The 15,425-nt window shown below is 59.2% G+C and overlaps 1 protein-coding gene across 6 annotated transcripts in view; it reads right to left on the bottom strand.

Moving 5' to 3' along the window:
• ARHGEF10L (Rho guanine nucleotide exchange factor 10 like) overlaps positions 1-15,425 on the bottom strand; it is a 100,796-nt gene that overhangs the window by 20,206 nt on the left and 65,165 nt on the right. For all 6 annotated transcript variants that reach the window (XM_044237273.1, XM_044237274.1, XM_044237275.1 and 3 more), the window contains 3 exons: positions 13,656-13,876; positions 13,086-13,240; positions 8,693-8,841 (listed from right to left, as the gene is read on the bottom strand). In XM_044237273.1, the coding sequence (XP_044093208.1) occupies positions 8,693-8,841; positions 13,086-13,240; positions 13,656-13,876 (525 nt within the window). The remainder of the gene's footprint in view (positions 1-8,692; positions 8,842-13,085; positions 13,241-13,655; positions 13,877-15,425) is intronic.

Genomic DNA, 15,425 nt, shown 5'->3' with positions numbered 1-15,425 from the left:
CCGGGGCATTTCTTGGCGGTGGGGGGGGGTGCCTTCAGATGTGACATCCACATCCACCTCTCACCAGCACGTCAGTCAGCGTCTCTGGGGCTCAGCTGGCTCAGCTCTAGAGTGGAGGGGGGAGGGTTACAAGAGACCTGACCTGGTGCCGGCCTCTTCCAGCTCAGGGCCACATGGGTACTGAAAAGGGACAGACAGATGGACGGCCCTGCCTGCTCCAAGAAGGACAACCTGTTCCAAACTTGTAACAACCCATTTTGGAACTAAGTGTGAAATATTTGGCACCTTTGGTACATTCTTCTGGAAAGAGGGTCTACCGCTTTTGCCAACATCTCCAAAGAGCCTGAAAACCATCCTGCCCCCCCAAAAGTTAAAAATCCCCACATGACACCTGCTTGTCACTAAGCACATATGACCTCTTCCCACTGTTCTGGACTCCCCTTGGCCACAGCAGCAGAAGTGAGCAGGCTCGGCCAAGGTCGCTGTGCTGCCCTCCTGCTGAGGGTGTGAGGGGCTCCAGGAAGGCTCACGTCTCAGTACCAGGCCCAGATCTACACCCAAGACTGCTGGGTGGGGGAAGGGGAAGCACGGGGATCAGGGCATGATTCCAGGCTTGACCCAGGACTCCAGAGCCCGACGGGATGCGGTCAGCAGGATTCTAGCTACAGCCAAGGACTAAATGGGGTGAATATAATCGACCCATTTCCCCTCTCGCTTGCACACACGTGCAGGTGCACACACACGTTCACACACACAAGCTGTCCTCTCCCCCGGCCTCTGCTCATACCCGCTCTCACTGAACCTGCTCCAGGAAGCCTGGTTCCCCACCGGCCACACTGTCACTTCTCTCCAGGGCTCCTGGGCTCAGTGGAAGGCACGTCTGCCCCCACAGCAGAGCACCGGCGCAGGGGACATCCACTCTGGGTCAGGACTTGGGCTGGCCACTGTCTCACCCCACTGCCCTCTCTCCCCAGGTATCCAGGGGAGCCGACAGCTGGCCCTTTACCTCTGGCCATTCGAGCCTGACACGGCGGACCCCGGGCTTTGGGACCGAGCCCTGGAGTGAGGAGCTGGAGATCCCGGTGCCACCACCGGGTGCCCCACGTGATTCTGACCAAGTCTTTCCCCGTAAAACAGCTGTGACACGTGGTGCTTCACATGCATCCAGCTGCTTAGCCGGGGGGAGGGGGAGCCAGTTCTATAATTATCCCCATTTTACAGGTGGGGAAATGGAGGCACACGGTGGTGGAGCCGGGGGCCGAAGCCAGCCAGCCCAGCTCCCGAGCCCACACTGAACGCCATGCGAGCCCACTCAGACACGGCAGCAGAACTGCCCCCTTACAGCTTCCAGCCGGGCAGACCCTCCCCATGCCCGGCTGCCTGGCGTGAAAGGACTGTCACGTCACGGTCTGAGTGCGGCAGACGCTGGTCTGAGCCCCTCCCTGTGTGATCTCACTCAAACCGTCCTGGGCGCAGGCTCCCAGCCTCCCCTGTAGGAAGGCTCAGCCCAGGGCCTGGCATTCAGGGGTCCATCCATGACCTCGTGTATCTTTGCCAGCTTCTAGGGGGCTGGGCAGCTCCTCCGAAGGTGTCCATCCCCCACTCCCGCTGTAGCAGGGTTCAGAGGGGAGAGTGGCCACAGAGGAGTGGGGGGGGACATAGGAGAGCTACATGGATGGAAGGACAGACTGACAGCCAGAGATTCTCATGGGGGGGGCAGAGGCTCCTAGGCCAAGGACTGCCACCTGTCGCCTGCCCCTCCCTCACCTCCTGTCCCCCATCTGGTCCCTCCACAACATCCTCCTCCATCTGGCTTCTCCCCACCACTTCCCTAGGCTTCTCCGCGGCTTCACAGAACCTGCTCCCTGAGCCGACAGCTTCAAACCACTTGTTTTTTACACCACGAGATCCTTTACCAACCTAAGTCTTCCAGGACAGGGGGAGACCAAATATGGGATACAGGAAAGCTCTGAGCTCATCCCGGTGCAGAGACAGGGGGCCTGGAGCCCTGCCCCTTAGGCAGCCCCAGCCCCTCCCCAGGGCCTCCGTCGACATACCTCCCTCCTCACAACCCCTAGACCCCTGAGCAGAGCGGGCCCTGAGCCACGCCTGGCTCCTCAACAACCCCCCCAGGAGGGGGCCCCACGGATCCCCCAAACCCCCCGCATCCCCATCCTTCACAAGCTTCCTGAAAGGAAGGTCTTCTGCAAGTCCAACCTCAATTCTTCCTGCTGCTGGAAAACACTCCTTGTCTGAACCTCCCGGGAAGTCTCCGCAACCTTTAGACAATCAATGTCTCGAGTTTCACCTGCCAACTTTTCATTTTTAAGACATAATGGGATGACAGCAGCAGGGACACACACACTTACAAAAAATTAAGACAAAACTGTGGGACAGGGATGACTCCCCTGCAGTGACAGGAGCCCTGCCCTGCTCGCCCAGGTGGCCCACATGCTGGGGCGCGGGCACCCCGAGGACTGGGTGAATCTTTCCGCCCTCACGCCAATTTGCATACCATTACCCAAGAAGCCTTGCGCCTAGATTTCGCTTTTGCAAATTCCCACCAGTTTCGTGTCATAAATAAGATAGAAGACAGAAAACTAATACAGCCCAGCGATGCATTATTCATGCCACGTCACACTGTTATGATAGATTTACAACAGCTAATACATGCAAACTAAGTTTGGGCACTAAACGTGAAAATTAAGGGTGGGGAAGGCGGCGCTAGGTGGGGGCGGGCAGGGGGACTTCTGGGGGCTGCTGGTGTTCAGGAATCCAGGGAAGTTTCTTTTGGGGCATGCCTGATGACAGTCCGCATCAGTGCCGGTAGAGGAGGCCAGCGGTGGGGCGCCGAGGGTGTGGCGGCAGCAGGAGGTACAGGAGCAGAGCAAGGTGGGATTAGTGACAGCAGCACTCCAGGAAGCAGGAAGCATCCTTCCTGGGCTCTGCCCTGAGCTCTGAAGCAGATTAACAGCACACAACCTGCCCAGATCTCCCCTCCCCGCCCACCTCCGCCAGAGCCCACTCCCCCGAGGGAAACTGCCCATCAGAGCCCTGCGCTGAGCAGCCCCCGCTGCACATCGGCCTGGTCTCAGCACCTGGGGGTGCGCTGGGAGCCCACCAGGCGTGGTCCTGCCCGACACAGCCTCGGTGTCGTTAATCCGGTAACTGTCCCCAAAATGTCATCGTGCCACTGTGGCCAGGGCTGTGAAGGAGCTCAGCGCTGCAGTGGCGGGTCACGGGGCGGGGGTGGGTGGGGGCGGTGTGACCCAGCACGTGTGGAGGAGGGGAGGTGGTCCACACAGACTTGTCCGCCAGCCAGGGGGAGCTGGGGTCTCATGAGACAGAGGTTGCCCCGATGAACCCTCGCCACAGTCCTGCGGGACGGGGGCCGCCCCGTGCACAAATACTGACGCGACCTGCCCTGTGTTCTGGCACTTTTCAGGCGACCTGTCCCCAATAAGCTTATCCTTTAATTAAGATGCGACAATCATCCCACAGCTGGCTTCCCCTCCAGCAATCGGTTCAGATGAACTCCGCAGGACTGGATTAGACTTTGAAGGTGCCGATCTAGATAATGAACACGAGGATGCGGTGTTGACACAGGCCCTGGCGAGCTACGTTATTATTTAACAGGTCTCGCGGCTGCTCCACTGGGACCAAGGAGCCGAACAAGCCGTTGGTGGGCAAGCGTCAAACCTGGGGCGACACACTGTGGGCGCTGGCTCCGCAGGGGGCAGGCTCGGCAAGGTCAGGGGTGGCTGCGGGGGTCCAAGTGGACCTAAATAGAAACAGCTGGTGGGGGCAGAGGTGCAGGCAGAGGCCTGTCCCCAGGGAACCCTCCAAACATCGTCTGTGCTCTGTGGGGCCGACCCTGACCCAGCTCCTGGGGCCTTCTCTGCTCCGAGCATCCTCCGGGCCTCCTGTTCTCCTGCGCTCCCCACAGCCACACACCTGGCCAGTCCCGCTCAGGGCTCCTGACCTCCAGGAACCTCTCCTGCTCCTTTCCCTCCTCTGGCTGGATCTGACAGCCCTCGTGCCTCCCCTGGGTTCCCACTGGGCGTGGGCTTGCCCCCCGGCAGTCTCCTCACCCTGGGCTGACCCTGAGCCTCCTGGGTCTGCTCCCCACACTGGACTCTGAGCTCCCAAGGAGCTGAGACCAGGTCATACTCGTGTCCATCCCTCCAGTACCCCCACACAGAAGGCCTGGGGATCAGGACACCCATCTGTCCATCCACTGTGACTACTAACTCTGAGCACCACGATGTTAAGCCAGGCGCAGGGGAAAGGAAAATGAACAGGCCGAAACTCTTGGCCGGGAGCCGCATTAGTGGGAAAGGCATGTGCGTCAGCAAATAAGAGTTCTGAGGAGTTACATGTGGTAGGAAAGAAACTGCAGGGGACAAATGCGGCCTGAAGGACGCAGCCTTCTGCCTGCCCAGGCAGCCAACACCGAGATCAAGAGCAGACTCAGGAGTCAGATGGCCATGTTCAGCTCCCTTTTATGCCTCCTTCTAGCTGTGTGACCTGGGGCAAGTCACTTAACCTCTCTGTACCTCTGTTTCCTCATCCATAGTGTGGGAATAATAATAATGCTCATCTCATAGGGTGATTTGAAGATGAAACAAGTTAATACCGGTAAAGTACTTAAACCCCATCCCTGATCCGTATATGCTGGTTAGTATGATTTTCCCGGGAGTGATAAAAATCAGGGAAAGCTCCTTGGAGTTAACACAATCCCTGGATTAACTCCCTAGGTCTCCACATTTGGGCCAGGGCCCCGCTAGGCACGCCTTCAGCCACGGGCACACTCCCGGGCCTCTTGGCCCGGAGCACGGAGCAGTTAGCTCTGAGCATGTCAAATCCCCACGGAGGCTTTTCTCTGGCCTGGGGAGAAGGAACCACGTCACCACGGATAAGCAAAGCCCTTCCTCTGAAGTAAAACCTTCTGCAAAGATGTGCGCTGAGCCCTGGGATGGCAGCCGGCTCTCCGGCTGCTCCTCCAGGCCCGGCCAGCCTCGAGCCGGGCCCCACGGATGGCATCATTAGGCAGCAGCCAGACAGGGCTATTTCCAGAACCCCAGCGCGAAGGTGGGCAGGCTTCCTCTCTTCTAAGCAGTGGCGGGCGTGCAGCCTCATTAAATATGCATGGCAATCACCTCGTTACCCTGCCGAACGCGGTGTGTACTGAGGGTGAGCTGCCCACACTGTGCAGCACACAAACTTTTCAATTTCCCCAGCTGCAGAGGGGGTGTGTGCTCCCTCCGACCCGCCACCCCTTCCTCCGTCCTGCCTCCCCGCACCCAATGCCCTCCCAATGTCCTCTGCGGCGTGCAAAGCAGGTAGAAGGCCATATTGATCCCCTTCTTGAGAGCAGCTGGTCCAGAACTAATCTTAAATCATCGCAGCCTCGAGCTGGAGCCTGGTGGCTGCTCGGCCCCAGGGACGGTGGGGCCAGAGCTGAGCTTCGGGGCCGGGCAGGACTGCACTGCGGCGGGTGAGCGGCAGGAGCAGGGGAGGAAGAGCCAAGCCCCAGCCCCGTCCCCGTCCTGCCCTTCATCCGTCCGTTTCACGCTCCCAGGACAGCTGTCAGCAAAGCCTGGATGGCAGACCCGCACACGGACGCACGCCCCACACCCACCAGCAACACCAACTCAAAGGGAGTTTGAATCTGCAAGTAAGCCCTGTATACGGGAAGAAGGAAGGATGTAAGTAAGGCCAAGTAATTACAGTGACAACCAGCGATCCCTGAGCACGATCCCTGAGCACGTGCCGCGTGCAGGGTCCTGTGGGAACCAGCCCTTCTGCACCTAAGTGCTCTCATTCAACCCTCAGTGGGGTCCTACCAGCATCGCATTCTCTAGATGGTGCCACTGAGGCCCGGGAGGGCTCAGTGCCTTGTCCAAGGGTTCAGAGCTTGGCAGAACACAGCCAGGGCCATCTGAAGCAGCCAGCAGCCAACCACACCTCCAAGGGAGTGGGGTGTCCAGGGAACCCAAGAGGGGCACGGCCAGGACAGAGATGGGGGCCATGGCCCTGGGTGATGCCTCCCAATCCAACCCCTCCAGAAAGTCGCAGGGCCCTGGGGTGGGGAGCACAGGGGACCCAGCTTGCACCAAGGCTTAGGTCCTGTGGCTCACAACTCCCTAGCGACCATGAGCCGCTGGCTCCCATGTGGTTCCTGGGTCCTCTGGACCCTTCCTTACACAAGTCTCCTTTAGAGAGACCTCTTGGTTCACAGGCTGCCTCCCAGAGTCCCCAGCTGCCTCCTCCCTCTCCCTCCGTTGCCCCCGCTGGCAGCGCTGAGAGCGTCCTTGGGCCAACAGGGCCCTCGGAGGGCCTGCTCGGCCCGTTTCCACCTTATCCTCCGTCCGCTCTTGACGTCTTCGTGTCTCTGGGCTCACTCTTCCCACACAGACAGTAGAGTTTGTGTCTCTCCACCAGACTGGAGGCCCTCAAGGGCAGGCGTGTCTCCGCCTTCAGATGGGAGGCCCTCCCGGGCAGGCCTGGGTCTCCCCCGGCAGTCTGGAGGCTGCCATGTGCAGGACTGGGGCCCCTCCCCCCTTCCCCAGCTGCCCTCAGCTGGACCCCGGTGCTCACCGCAGCTCTCCTCCGCAAGAACTGGAAGTCACGCAGGGTACTACTAGCAGGAGAAAGCCAGGAAGACACCCGGGCCTGATGTAAGGACAAAGCAGGGACAGCGGGGGAGGAGCCGCAGGGGGGTGGCCAGGGAATCGGACGGGCCTCGTCCTCCCTCCTGCCAAGTGGCTTGAGACCCAGGAGGCTCAGTGACCCCAAAGACCCTGGGGGGACCAGCTCTCTCTGCTCTCCTTCCTCTCAGCAGGTGGACCAGGTGAGAGGGACTTGGGGGCCGGTTTGTGGGGAGGGGTAGCAGGCAGGCCCCCCAAAGCAAACCAGGGGCTGGGAAGGGGGTCTGTGGCTACAGCTGCTCAGGGCTCTCCCCCCCACTCTGGCTTCCCCTCAGGAAAAAGAAGACCGGCAACATTCTTCCTCTTAAGGCCTCCCTGGCCCTCCCCAGAAGCCCCCCGCCCACCAGCCCGGCCCAACAGCACCAGTGAAGTCACTGGTCCTCGACAGCACTTGGGGAGGCTGCTGCCTAAAGGATGATGACAGCTCAAAGCCTAAACCCTCCAGTTCTGCCCAGAGCACTGTCTCCCCCCGCACCCCCTCCCCGGCTCACGGGCCAGCCGGTAATCCCTCCTCCTCTGTGCCCTGCACCAAGAGGGGCCTCTCATGAAACGTGTCCCAGCACCAGCCCTGACCCGGACGGCGGCACCCAAGCATTACTTCAGGGCACGAGAGGACCCCCAGGAAGCGACACAGAGCCCCCTTTCACCAACGGGAAACCGGGGTTCACAAATGGGGTCCTAACAAGTCACCAGCTGGTGAGCGGCCGTGCTGGGTCGCAGAGCCGGCCGCCTACAGCTCCAGGACTGCCCCTCGGGTTCCAACAAACATGGGAAAGTGAGCACCATGATCTGGAGACTCAAGACAGGGTCCCAGGGCTCGCTCACAGCTCCCTAGGCCTCAGTTTCCCCATCTGATCCAGCCCTCAACCTGCGATCCTTCAGAGGCAGGATTCCCGTGGTGTTCTCCCCTGGCTGTCATGTAGCCAGCTCACAGCCCATCCACAGAGGCGGGCCGGCGGGCAAACGGCCATCGTGACCTCACAGCAGCTCACCCGGGGGCCTGTCTGCTCCGAACCCGAGCCTGTAACCAGACCTCTACTCCGGGCCCGATTACCAAGGCCCCACACCAAGCTCACAATCCAAACAAATCAAATGAAGGCAAACATCACCAAAATACCACGGCGGGGATGCGGGGGTGGGGGAGAGGGCGCCCACGCCCTCGTCCACGCCTGAGGCCCAGGGTGGGCCCTGCGGTGTGGGGAAGCAGGGCGGGCAATGCTGTGGGTCAGTTACAGGCACGGGCCCAGGGTGAGCGGGGCGGGAGCCGTGGGACCAGGCCCCATCCGGATGTCCAAGGCACAGGTGGCACTCAGCTCACAGCAGGGCAAGGAGGACCCAGCAGCATCCCCCTCCACACTGATCAAAGAGTCCAGGGCGCCTGGCTGGCTCAGTCGGTTAAGCATCCCACTCTTGATTTTGGCTCAGATTGTGATCAGGTGATCTTGGGGTCGTGAGATGGAGCCCCGTGTCAGGCTCCGTGCTCAGCAGCGAGTCTGCTTGACCATTTCCCTCTCTCCCTCTGCCTGCTCTCATTCCCTCTCCCTCCCTCTTTCTCTCTCTCTCAAGTAAGTAAATAAGTAAATCCTAGAAAAGGAAATTAAAGAGCCCAGCCTCCAGGTTGGCTGCATCCACCAGCCTCCCCTCAGCACAGCCGGGTCCTGGGTACGGTGTGAGGCTGGGCTCCCAGTCCCTGCCCCACAGGCAGCAAGAGACCCAGGCCAGGGACCAGATCACGGCTCAGCCCAGTGGTCGGGACTCTTCCCCTCCAGGCAGCCCTAGGGATGCATGTTGGGGCGGATGGCAGGGCCCAGCAGCGACATGGGACCCACTGTGCTTCTCAACAAACTCAGCTCCCTGAGACGCAGCTGGGCCCGAGCACGACGCCAGGGAGGGCACGAGAGGCCAGGGAGGACAACCACGAGGATGTGCCCGGCAGGTGGCCTGGAGGCCTGCGGCCTTGAGCCACAAGGTGAGGCCAGTACCTGAGTCTGCAAGCTAGTGGCATCCACCACGGTGACCCGAGGCCCACAGCTGGCCCACACAGCGTCCTCCAGGCTCAGCAGGGTGCGGATGGGTCCTGTCCCCACAGTCAGGCACACAGGAGGGCTCTCCAGGTCCCAGGGGACACCTCCTGCAGGGAGAGGAAAGCAGCAGGTCAGGATGGGGTGGGGGGGCAGGCAGGGGAGGGAATGGCACACAGGGACCCAGGGCTCCTCAACCCTTGGGAACTGACAGGAACCCTCAGCAGGGGGCCCAGCAGCCCCAATACACCCTCTCACCCTTCTCTACGGCCCCTCTCCCTCCTCCAAAGGGACGGGGCTGTTCCTATCTGCCTCCATTATGCCCCCCCAGGGCTGTACCCCCCAATTCACTCTCCTTCCCTCCTCTATGCCTCTCTTTTCCACATGGATTCCCCCTCCCCGCCCCCTGCCATCCTGTTCCTTCGTTCCACCCACGCACTAAGTGAGCACCAACCCAGGCCAAGCCGGGTGTGGGTACGGTGAGGACAGGAAGGAGTCTGACACAGACCCTGCCCTCCAAGAAAACCCTTATGGCCGGAGAGACCACGGGGCTAGTCAGCAGTCCCCACCCAAGCTGCCAAGCACAGATGAGCAGGCGAGCACAGGGGCCTCGAGGAGTGCTGAGACAGACAGTACCCTCTGTCGGGGAGGCGGTGGGGGCAATCCGGAGAGGCTTCCCAGAAGACGCAGCATCCTCGTGGCTGGCCAAGGAGGCAGCTCAGCATGGTGGGAATGCCCTGAGCTGGCCCAGGTTCTCCTAGAAACTCAATTGGGACTTGGAGCACACGTCTCCCTGTTCTCAAGGCCTCAGTCTCCCCATCTGTAAAATGGGGAGAACCACCCAGACTGTCTCTGAGGATTTTTACTAGATGTTTCTGGCTGACGCTTGCCAACTCAGAGATCTTGCCACCTCTGGGGCACTCTGTCCCCTTTGCCAAGATCTCCGATGCCCTTCCTCTGCCAGAGAGGCTGCCACCTCCAGGGGCGGAAAAAGAAGTCTCAGAGGCCCAGTCTACTGCCCCTGAAAACCGAGCACACCAAGGGACCTGGCCTGGTTCGGAACAAAATTCTCTCCTCCCCACCCCAGGAGGCTCAGCCCACCCAAGAATGTGCCAAGAATGTTCCCTGGCATGTGAGCAGTGCCCACAGAGGCTGCTGTTTCTCCGAGGTCACACCCAATGCCACACAGAGCCCCAGCAGCCGCCCTGTCCTGCCCGCGTGCCAGGTAAGGGAACGGGGGCCCATACTCTGGACACAGGCAGCAGTGGCTGGGGCCTGGGAGGAGGACAGAGCCTGGGGCTGGTTTCTCAGAGCCCAGCCATCCCACATGCTCCCCACCAGCCCCTGGAAGGAGTCCGAAGGAACCCTAGCACAGACTGTCCCTGTGGGCCAGGTGCTGGGGGCACAGCGGGGAACAGAGTAGCGAAAGCCGCTGCTTGGGGCGGGGTGGTCTTGGGAGGAGCCCTCAGAGGAAAAACCACACCTCCTACCACTCCCCTGCCCTGGGCTTTCCCTCTCCCTCTGCCTTCCCCACCCATGAAACAGGTTCTCCCCTTGCCCTTCCGTCCTACTTAAAATGGGCAGACTCCCCGCTCAGCTAGGAGCCTGGGCATAGGGTCTTCCCGGCCCGTGAACATGAGCACCTGGGAAGCAGACTGGGCCAGAATCCCGGCCGCGGCCCCCAAACATCTGCCAGACCCTGGGCCGGTGGCTTCACCTCTCAGAGCCTCACCTGTCCAAGGGGCATGACTGTGCCTGCCCGCTGCTGGGGCTGCGGGGCCGGGGACCACGTGGGGAATGCTGAACACAGGGTAGGCCCATGGCAAGGGCCACCAGCAGCTGTCGCTGGCGCTGCTGAATGCTGGCACGCGCCACTCTTTCCGTGAATTATTTCCCTAACTCCTGGCAAGTCTACGTGGAAGACTCTATTCTTATCCTGTGTTACGCTGAGAAAACAGACGCAGAGTTTAAACAACCAGTCCCGGTGACAGGGCCAGAAAGTATCCGGCGCCCATGAGCTCCTGTTTGGTGTCATTGGCCACAGCACAGTGGTCTGCGCGGGCAGGTGCAGAGGCCACCTGACGAATGTGACAACGGACTCCTGGAGAACAAAGCTGCAGAGCCACCCAAGGGGTGACAGGCCAAGCAGGATGTGAACCGTGCTGACTGGCCCCAGCCTCCTTCCCAACCCTTGCTGCCCTCTCAGTTTCCCAGAGTTCCCAAAGGGCTCTGGAGCCAGGGCGGTGAGTGACCACAAGGTGGCCAGGCCTCCACTGGGGGGGGACACTGACCCCCCAACCCCGATGCCAGAACCACAAAACACAAGGCTTTGGCGCCTCCCAGTGGCCAGAGGTAAGTACTGCATGTGCTTGGCCAGAACCGGTGCCACTCTGGCAGGAGGCGGGCGAGGGTGACCTCTCCCAGTGAGGAAGCAGCTGGGGATGCTGGGACCACACCCGAAAACAGGGAGGTGGGGGCTCTGCCCTGGGGGCACAGAAGTTTTGACCACCAGAGCCCTTGTACTGTCTCCCTATACTTCTCCGGCACAGAGAGTGGTCATGGTGGCTGGGGGAAGGGGCTAGGGTCTGACACCCCTGAGGGTCACATGCGTGCTGATCGCTCCTCCCCATGCTGGCATCTCAGACATGCCCCAGGAAGTCCTGACTCCAGGACAGAATGATAAACTGGTAAAATTTAATAACAGTGATATTTTATATCAAAAAGGACAAGGGACGGATGCCCCCCATTAGAGGACAAAGCTCCAATAGGCTTCCCTTGCTGGGCCTTGTTTTCCCCCAGTTTTCCCCAATACATTCATGTTATTTAAACTCAGCTGGTGGGGGCAACGGGGTGGCTCACTCGGTCCGCCCCTCGGCTCAGGTCACGATCCCAGGATCCTGGGATCCAGCCCTGTGTCAGGCTTCCTGCTCAGTGGGGAGCCTGCTTCTCCCTCTGCCTGCTGCCGCTCTGGCTCTCCCTGCTAATGCTCACGCGCTCTCTCCCTCTGACAAATAAATAAATGAAATTTTAAAAATAAATAAATAAACTCAGTGGGTGACATTTTGTTATGGTGGCCGTAGCCATCGGAGACACCGTCTCAACCCCGCACCCCTGTGCCCAAACCGACAAGTCAGGAACCAAGGGGCAAAGGGCAAAGGGTCCAAAGTGGGGACCAGGAGGCCAGAGCAGAAGGCGGGCTCACAGGATTCGGGGGGAGCCAGGGAAGGGGGGGTCCCTTTGGAAACCACATCCAAACCTCCAAAACCTGGAGCCCGTATTTACACTGACACACATGCAGTGTCTGTCGGGGAGAGGGATTTTTTCCCTCCCTCTTCCCCCTTTAATTAAAAACTATAAATGCCTTATCAAAAGCTAATTAAAAATACCAACACAGTGCCAAGTGGCAAAAAAAATAGCTCAGTACAAATATCCGTTTATAACCCTGCAACAGGCAGTGATGACGCAGCAATTAGAGGCTCGAAGGAGGGGGGAGGGAGAGGGGAGGGGGGAGGGAGAAGGGAGGGGGAAGGGGGAGAGAGGAATAGAAGGAAGGGAGAGAAGAGGAAGAAGAGGGAGGAGGAGGGAAGGGGAGAAAGGAGGAGGGAGGGGAGGAGAGGCAGGGGAGGAAGAGGAGGGAGGATGGTGCCTGTGGGTTGGGGAGCTTCAGACTCCTCAGCCCTCTCTGGGCGCAATGGGGGCGTCTGCCCTCCCCCCAGCACATATCTCGGAACCGGAACCGTAGGAGCTGAGCTGGCGGACGGGACAGGGACTGCACGGGCCGTGTCCCCTCCCAGGGTCGCAGCTTTAGCCATTCTCGCAGGCGGTGGTGAGAACTCAGAGAACGTGCACACATTAAGCTCTGAATGTTCCCGGGACTCAGCAGCTGAACACCGAACACTGGACACCGCCAGCCTTGCCTTCCAGACATCACCCTTGAACCCATCCCGTGGCCGGTGGCTCAGTAACATCATAGGTGCAAATGCTTAACGTCAGTAAGCACTCACTCTGCCAGGCCCAAGGCTGTGCCTTCACTGAGTTGTTGAACCCACTGGGACCCGTGAGCCGTGGTACTGACACCACACCCATTTTACAGATGAGAAGACCCAGGCGCAAAGCAATTTGCTAACCACTGGACACAGCCGCCTCCTGCCAATGGGGCGGAGGGGGGAGCTGCCTGCATGGCAGTGAGCACCCCGTTCGCTCAGGGACCCCAGTGGGGATCAGGGATCTCCAAGTACCCCCAGATTCCCTGATTTGTTTCCGAGCTGCCTCCTCAGCCTGCCTCCCACGACTGTGCTGGTACAGGCTCCTAGTCAGTCCCCAGGGTTGCCCCCACCACCCCCAGCCTCCTCACCGCTGGTCCGAGGGTAGGCGGCGAGGGTCCCATCCTGCAGACCAGCAAACAGGTGGAAGGGGCTGTGGCATAGGCAGAGCACAGGCTGCAGACCGGGGCTCCTGCAGGTCGCCAGGCACTGGGTACCCGTGTCCACACTGCCGTAAACCAGGATGCTGTAGGAGCGGGGGGGGGGGGGGGGGGGGGTTGCGGTGTAGGAGACCTGAGTGACTCATGGAGACCCCGCCCCCACTGCCCTGCAGGCCCTCCGGAGAGGCCTCCCTCCCCTACCAAGAGGCTGCTGTTCTGCCTTCAGGAGGCTGGGCTTTCCCAGGGTCTTGCCAATGGCGCCCTCCCCACCCCTGCCCCAGGGAGGACCCGGTGGGAGGCTGGAGAGGGGGCAGACAGAGGTGCTAAGAGGACTGTCCTCAGGACCACACAGACCCAAGTGGGAACCCAGACATGCCGTCTTCTAGCTGACCCCCCAGGCTGCTACCCCTGTTTCCCCCCCAGAATGGGGCAATGATGCCGGCCTCACGGCCACAGATAGAAATGAAGCAGTGCCGTGCTCCTCTGCCCCAGGCCCCTCACCTGCCATCCTGGAGCCCGAGACAGATGGTCGGATGCACTGTGGTCGAGGGGTCAGGAGCCATGCGGCTCTCGTCTCCATTCTCCCCTTCTTCTGGCTCGGGAATGTACTCCATGCAGAGCACAGGGGCCGCCAGCGGGAAGGACTTGACCGTGCGGGGCGAGGGCCGGTTCAAGGAGAAGATCTCAACCTGGCCCCCTGCACCTTCCTGCCCGCCCCCGACCTGCAGTGGAGACCCAGACAGGCCATCAGGCACAGCCACCAGGGCGGGGACAGAGCTCGGAGCCTGCCTTCCCGGTGACCTGTCCCAAATTTCTACTCATACTGAGGTTAGGCATCGGGAAAAGTGTCCCCTCTCCTGCCCCCACACATCGCGCTGTCCCTGAAGGTCACTCTTCCCCAGCTGCCATGGCAACAGATTAGAGTCAGGGCCCAAAGGAACTCGGGCAAGGAGCCAGGGTAGACCAGATACCCGTCAGCTCTCTATTTCTCCAACTTTAGAGTGAATTTCATCCAACAAATAGTGAACATACGTCTGCCCCTTTACAATGTCCTCCTCTGTCTGGTTCACCATTCCACCTCTATGCTTAGCCAGTGGCAAGCACTTAATGTACACTCGCTGAACAGATGAACAGACAGATAAATGGATGGATGGAAGGAAGGAGAGAAGAGTGGGTAGATGCATGGACAGATGGACGGATGATGATATGAAAGTGAACGGATGGATGGATGGATGATTCTATGGGCAAGTGAATGGATGATTGGATGATTATACAGATGGATGGACAGATGGATGGATGGATGGACAGGCCAATGGATGATTATTATGGATAAGTGGATGGATGGGACGATGATTATATGGATGGATGGACGAATGGATGGGTGGGTGGACAGATGGATGATTATAATGGATAAGTGGATGGACTGACAGATGGATGATATTATGGATGGATGGATAGATGGATGGATGGACGGATGGACCGATGGATGATTATTATGGATAAGTGGATGGACAGACGGGTAGTAGATGATTATATGGATGGATGGACGAATGGATGGGTGGGTGGACAGATGGATGATTATAATGGATAAGTGGATGGACTGACAGATGGATGATATTATGGATGGATGGATAGATGGATGGATGGACGGATGGACCGATGGATGATTATTATGGATAAGTGGATGGACAGACGGGTAGTAGATGATTATATGGATGGATGGACGAATGGATGGGTGGGTGGACAGATGGATGATTATAATGGATAAGTGGATGGACTGAGAGATGGATGATATTATGGATGGATGGACAGATGGATGGATGGACGGATGGACCGATGGATGATTATTATGGATAAGTGGATGGACAGACGGGTAGTAGATGATTATATGGATGGATGGACGAATGGATGGGTGGGTGGACAGATGGATGATTATAATGGATAAGTGGATGGACTGAGAGATGGATGATATTATGGATGGATGGACAGATGGATGGATGGACGGATGGACCGATGGATGATTATTATGGATAAGTGGATGGACAGACGGGTAGTAGATGATTATATGGATGGATGGACGGATGGATGGATGATTATATGGATAATTGATGGATAGATGGATCGATCAATCAATCATCTGATTGATCGATGGATGGATATACCACATGCTAGATACCGGGGAAACAACGAGGAACAAATCTCCCTCGGAGACAATATTTGGGATGGACTCTAAAGGGTGAGCCAGAGTTTTCCTGCCTGAGGGCCTGGAGA

This window comes from Neovison vison, chromosome 2 (assembly GCF_020171115.1).
Source record: "Neovison vison isolate M4711 chromosome 2, ASM_NN_V1, whole genome shotgun sequence".
In the NCBI taxonomy this organism is placed as follows: domain Eukaryota; kingdom Metazoa; phylum Chordata; class Mammalia; order Carnivora; family Mustelidae; genus Neogale; species Neogale vison.
This window is presented reverse-complemented; position numbering and strand designations above follow the sequence as displayed.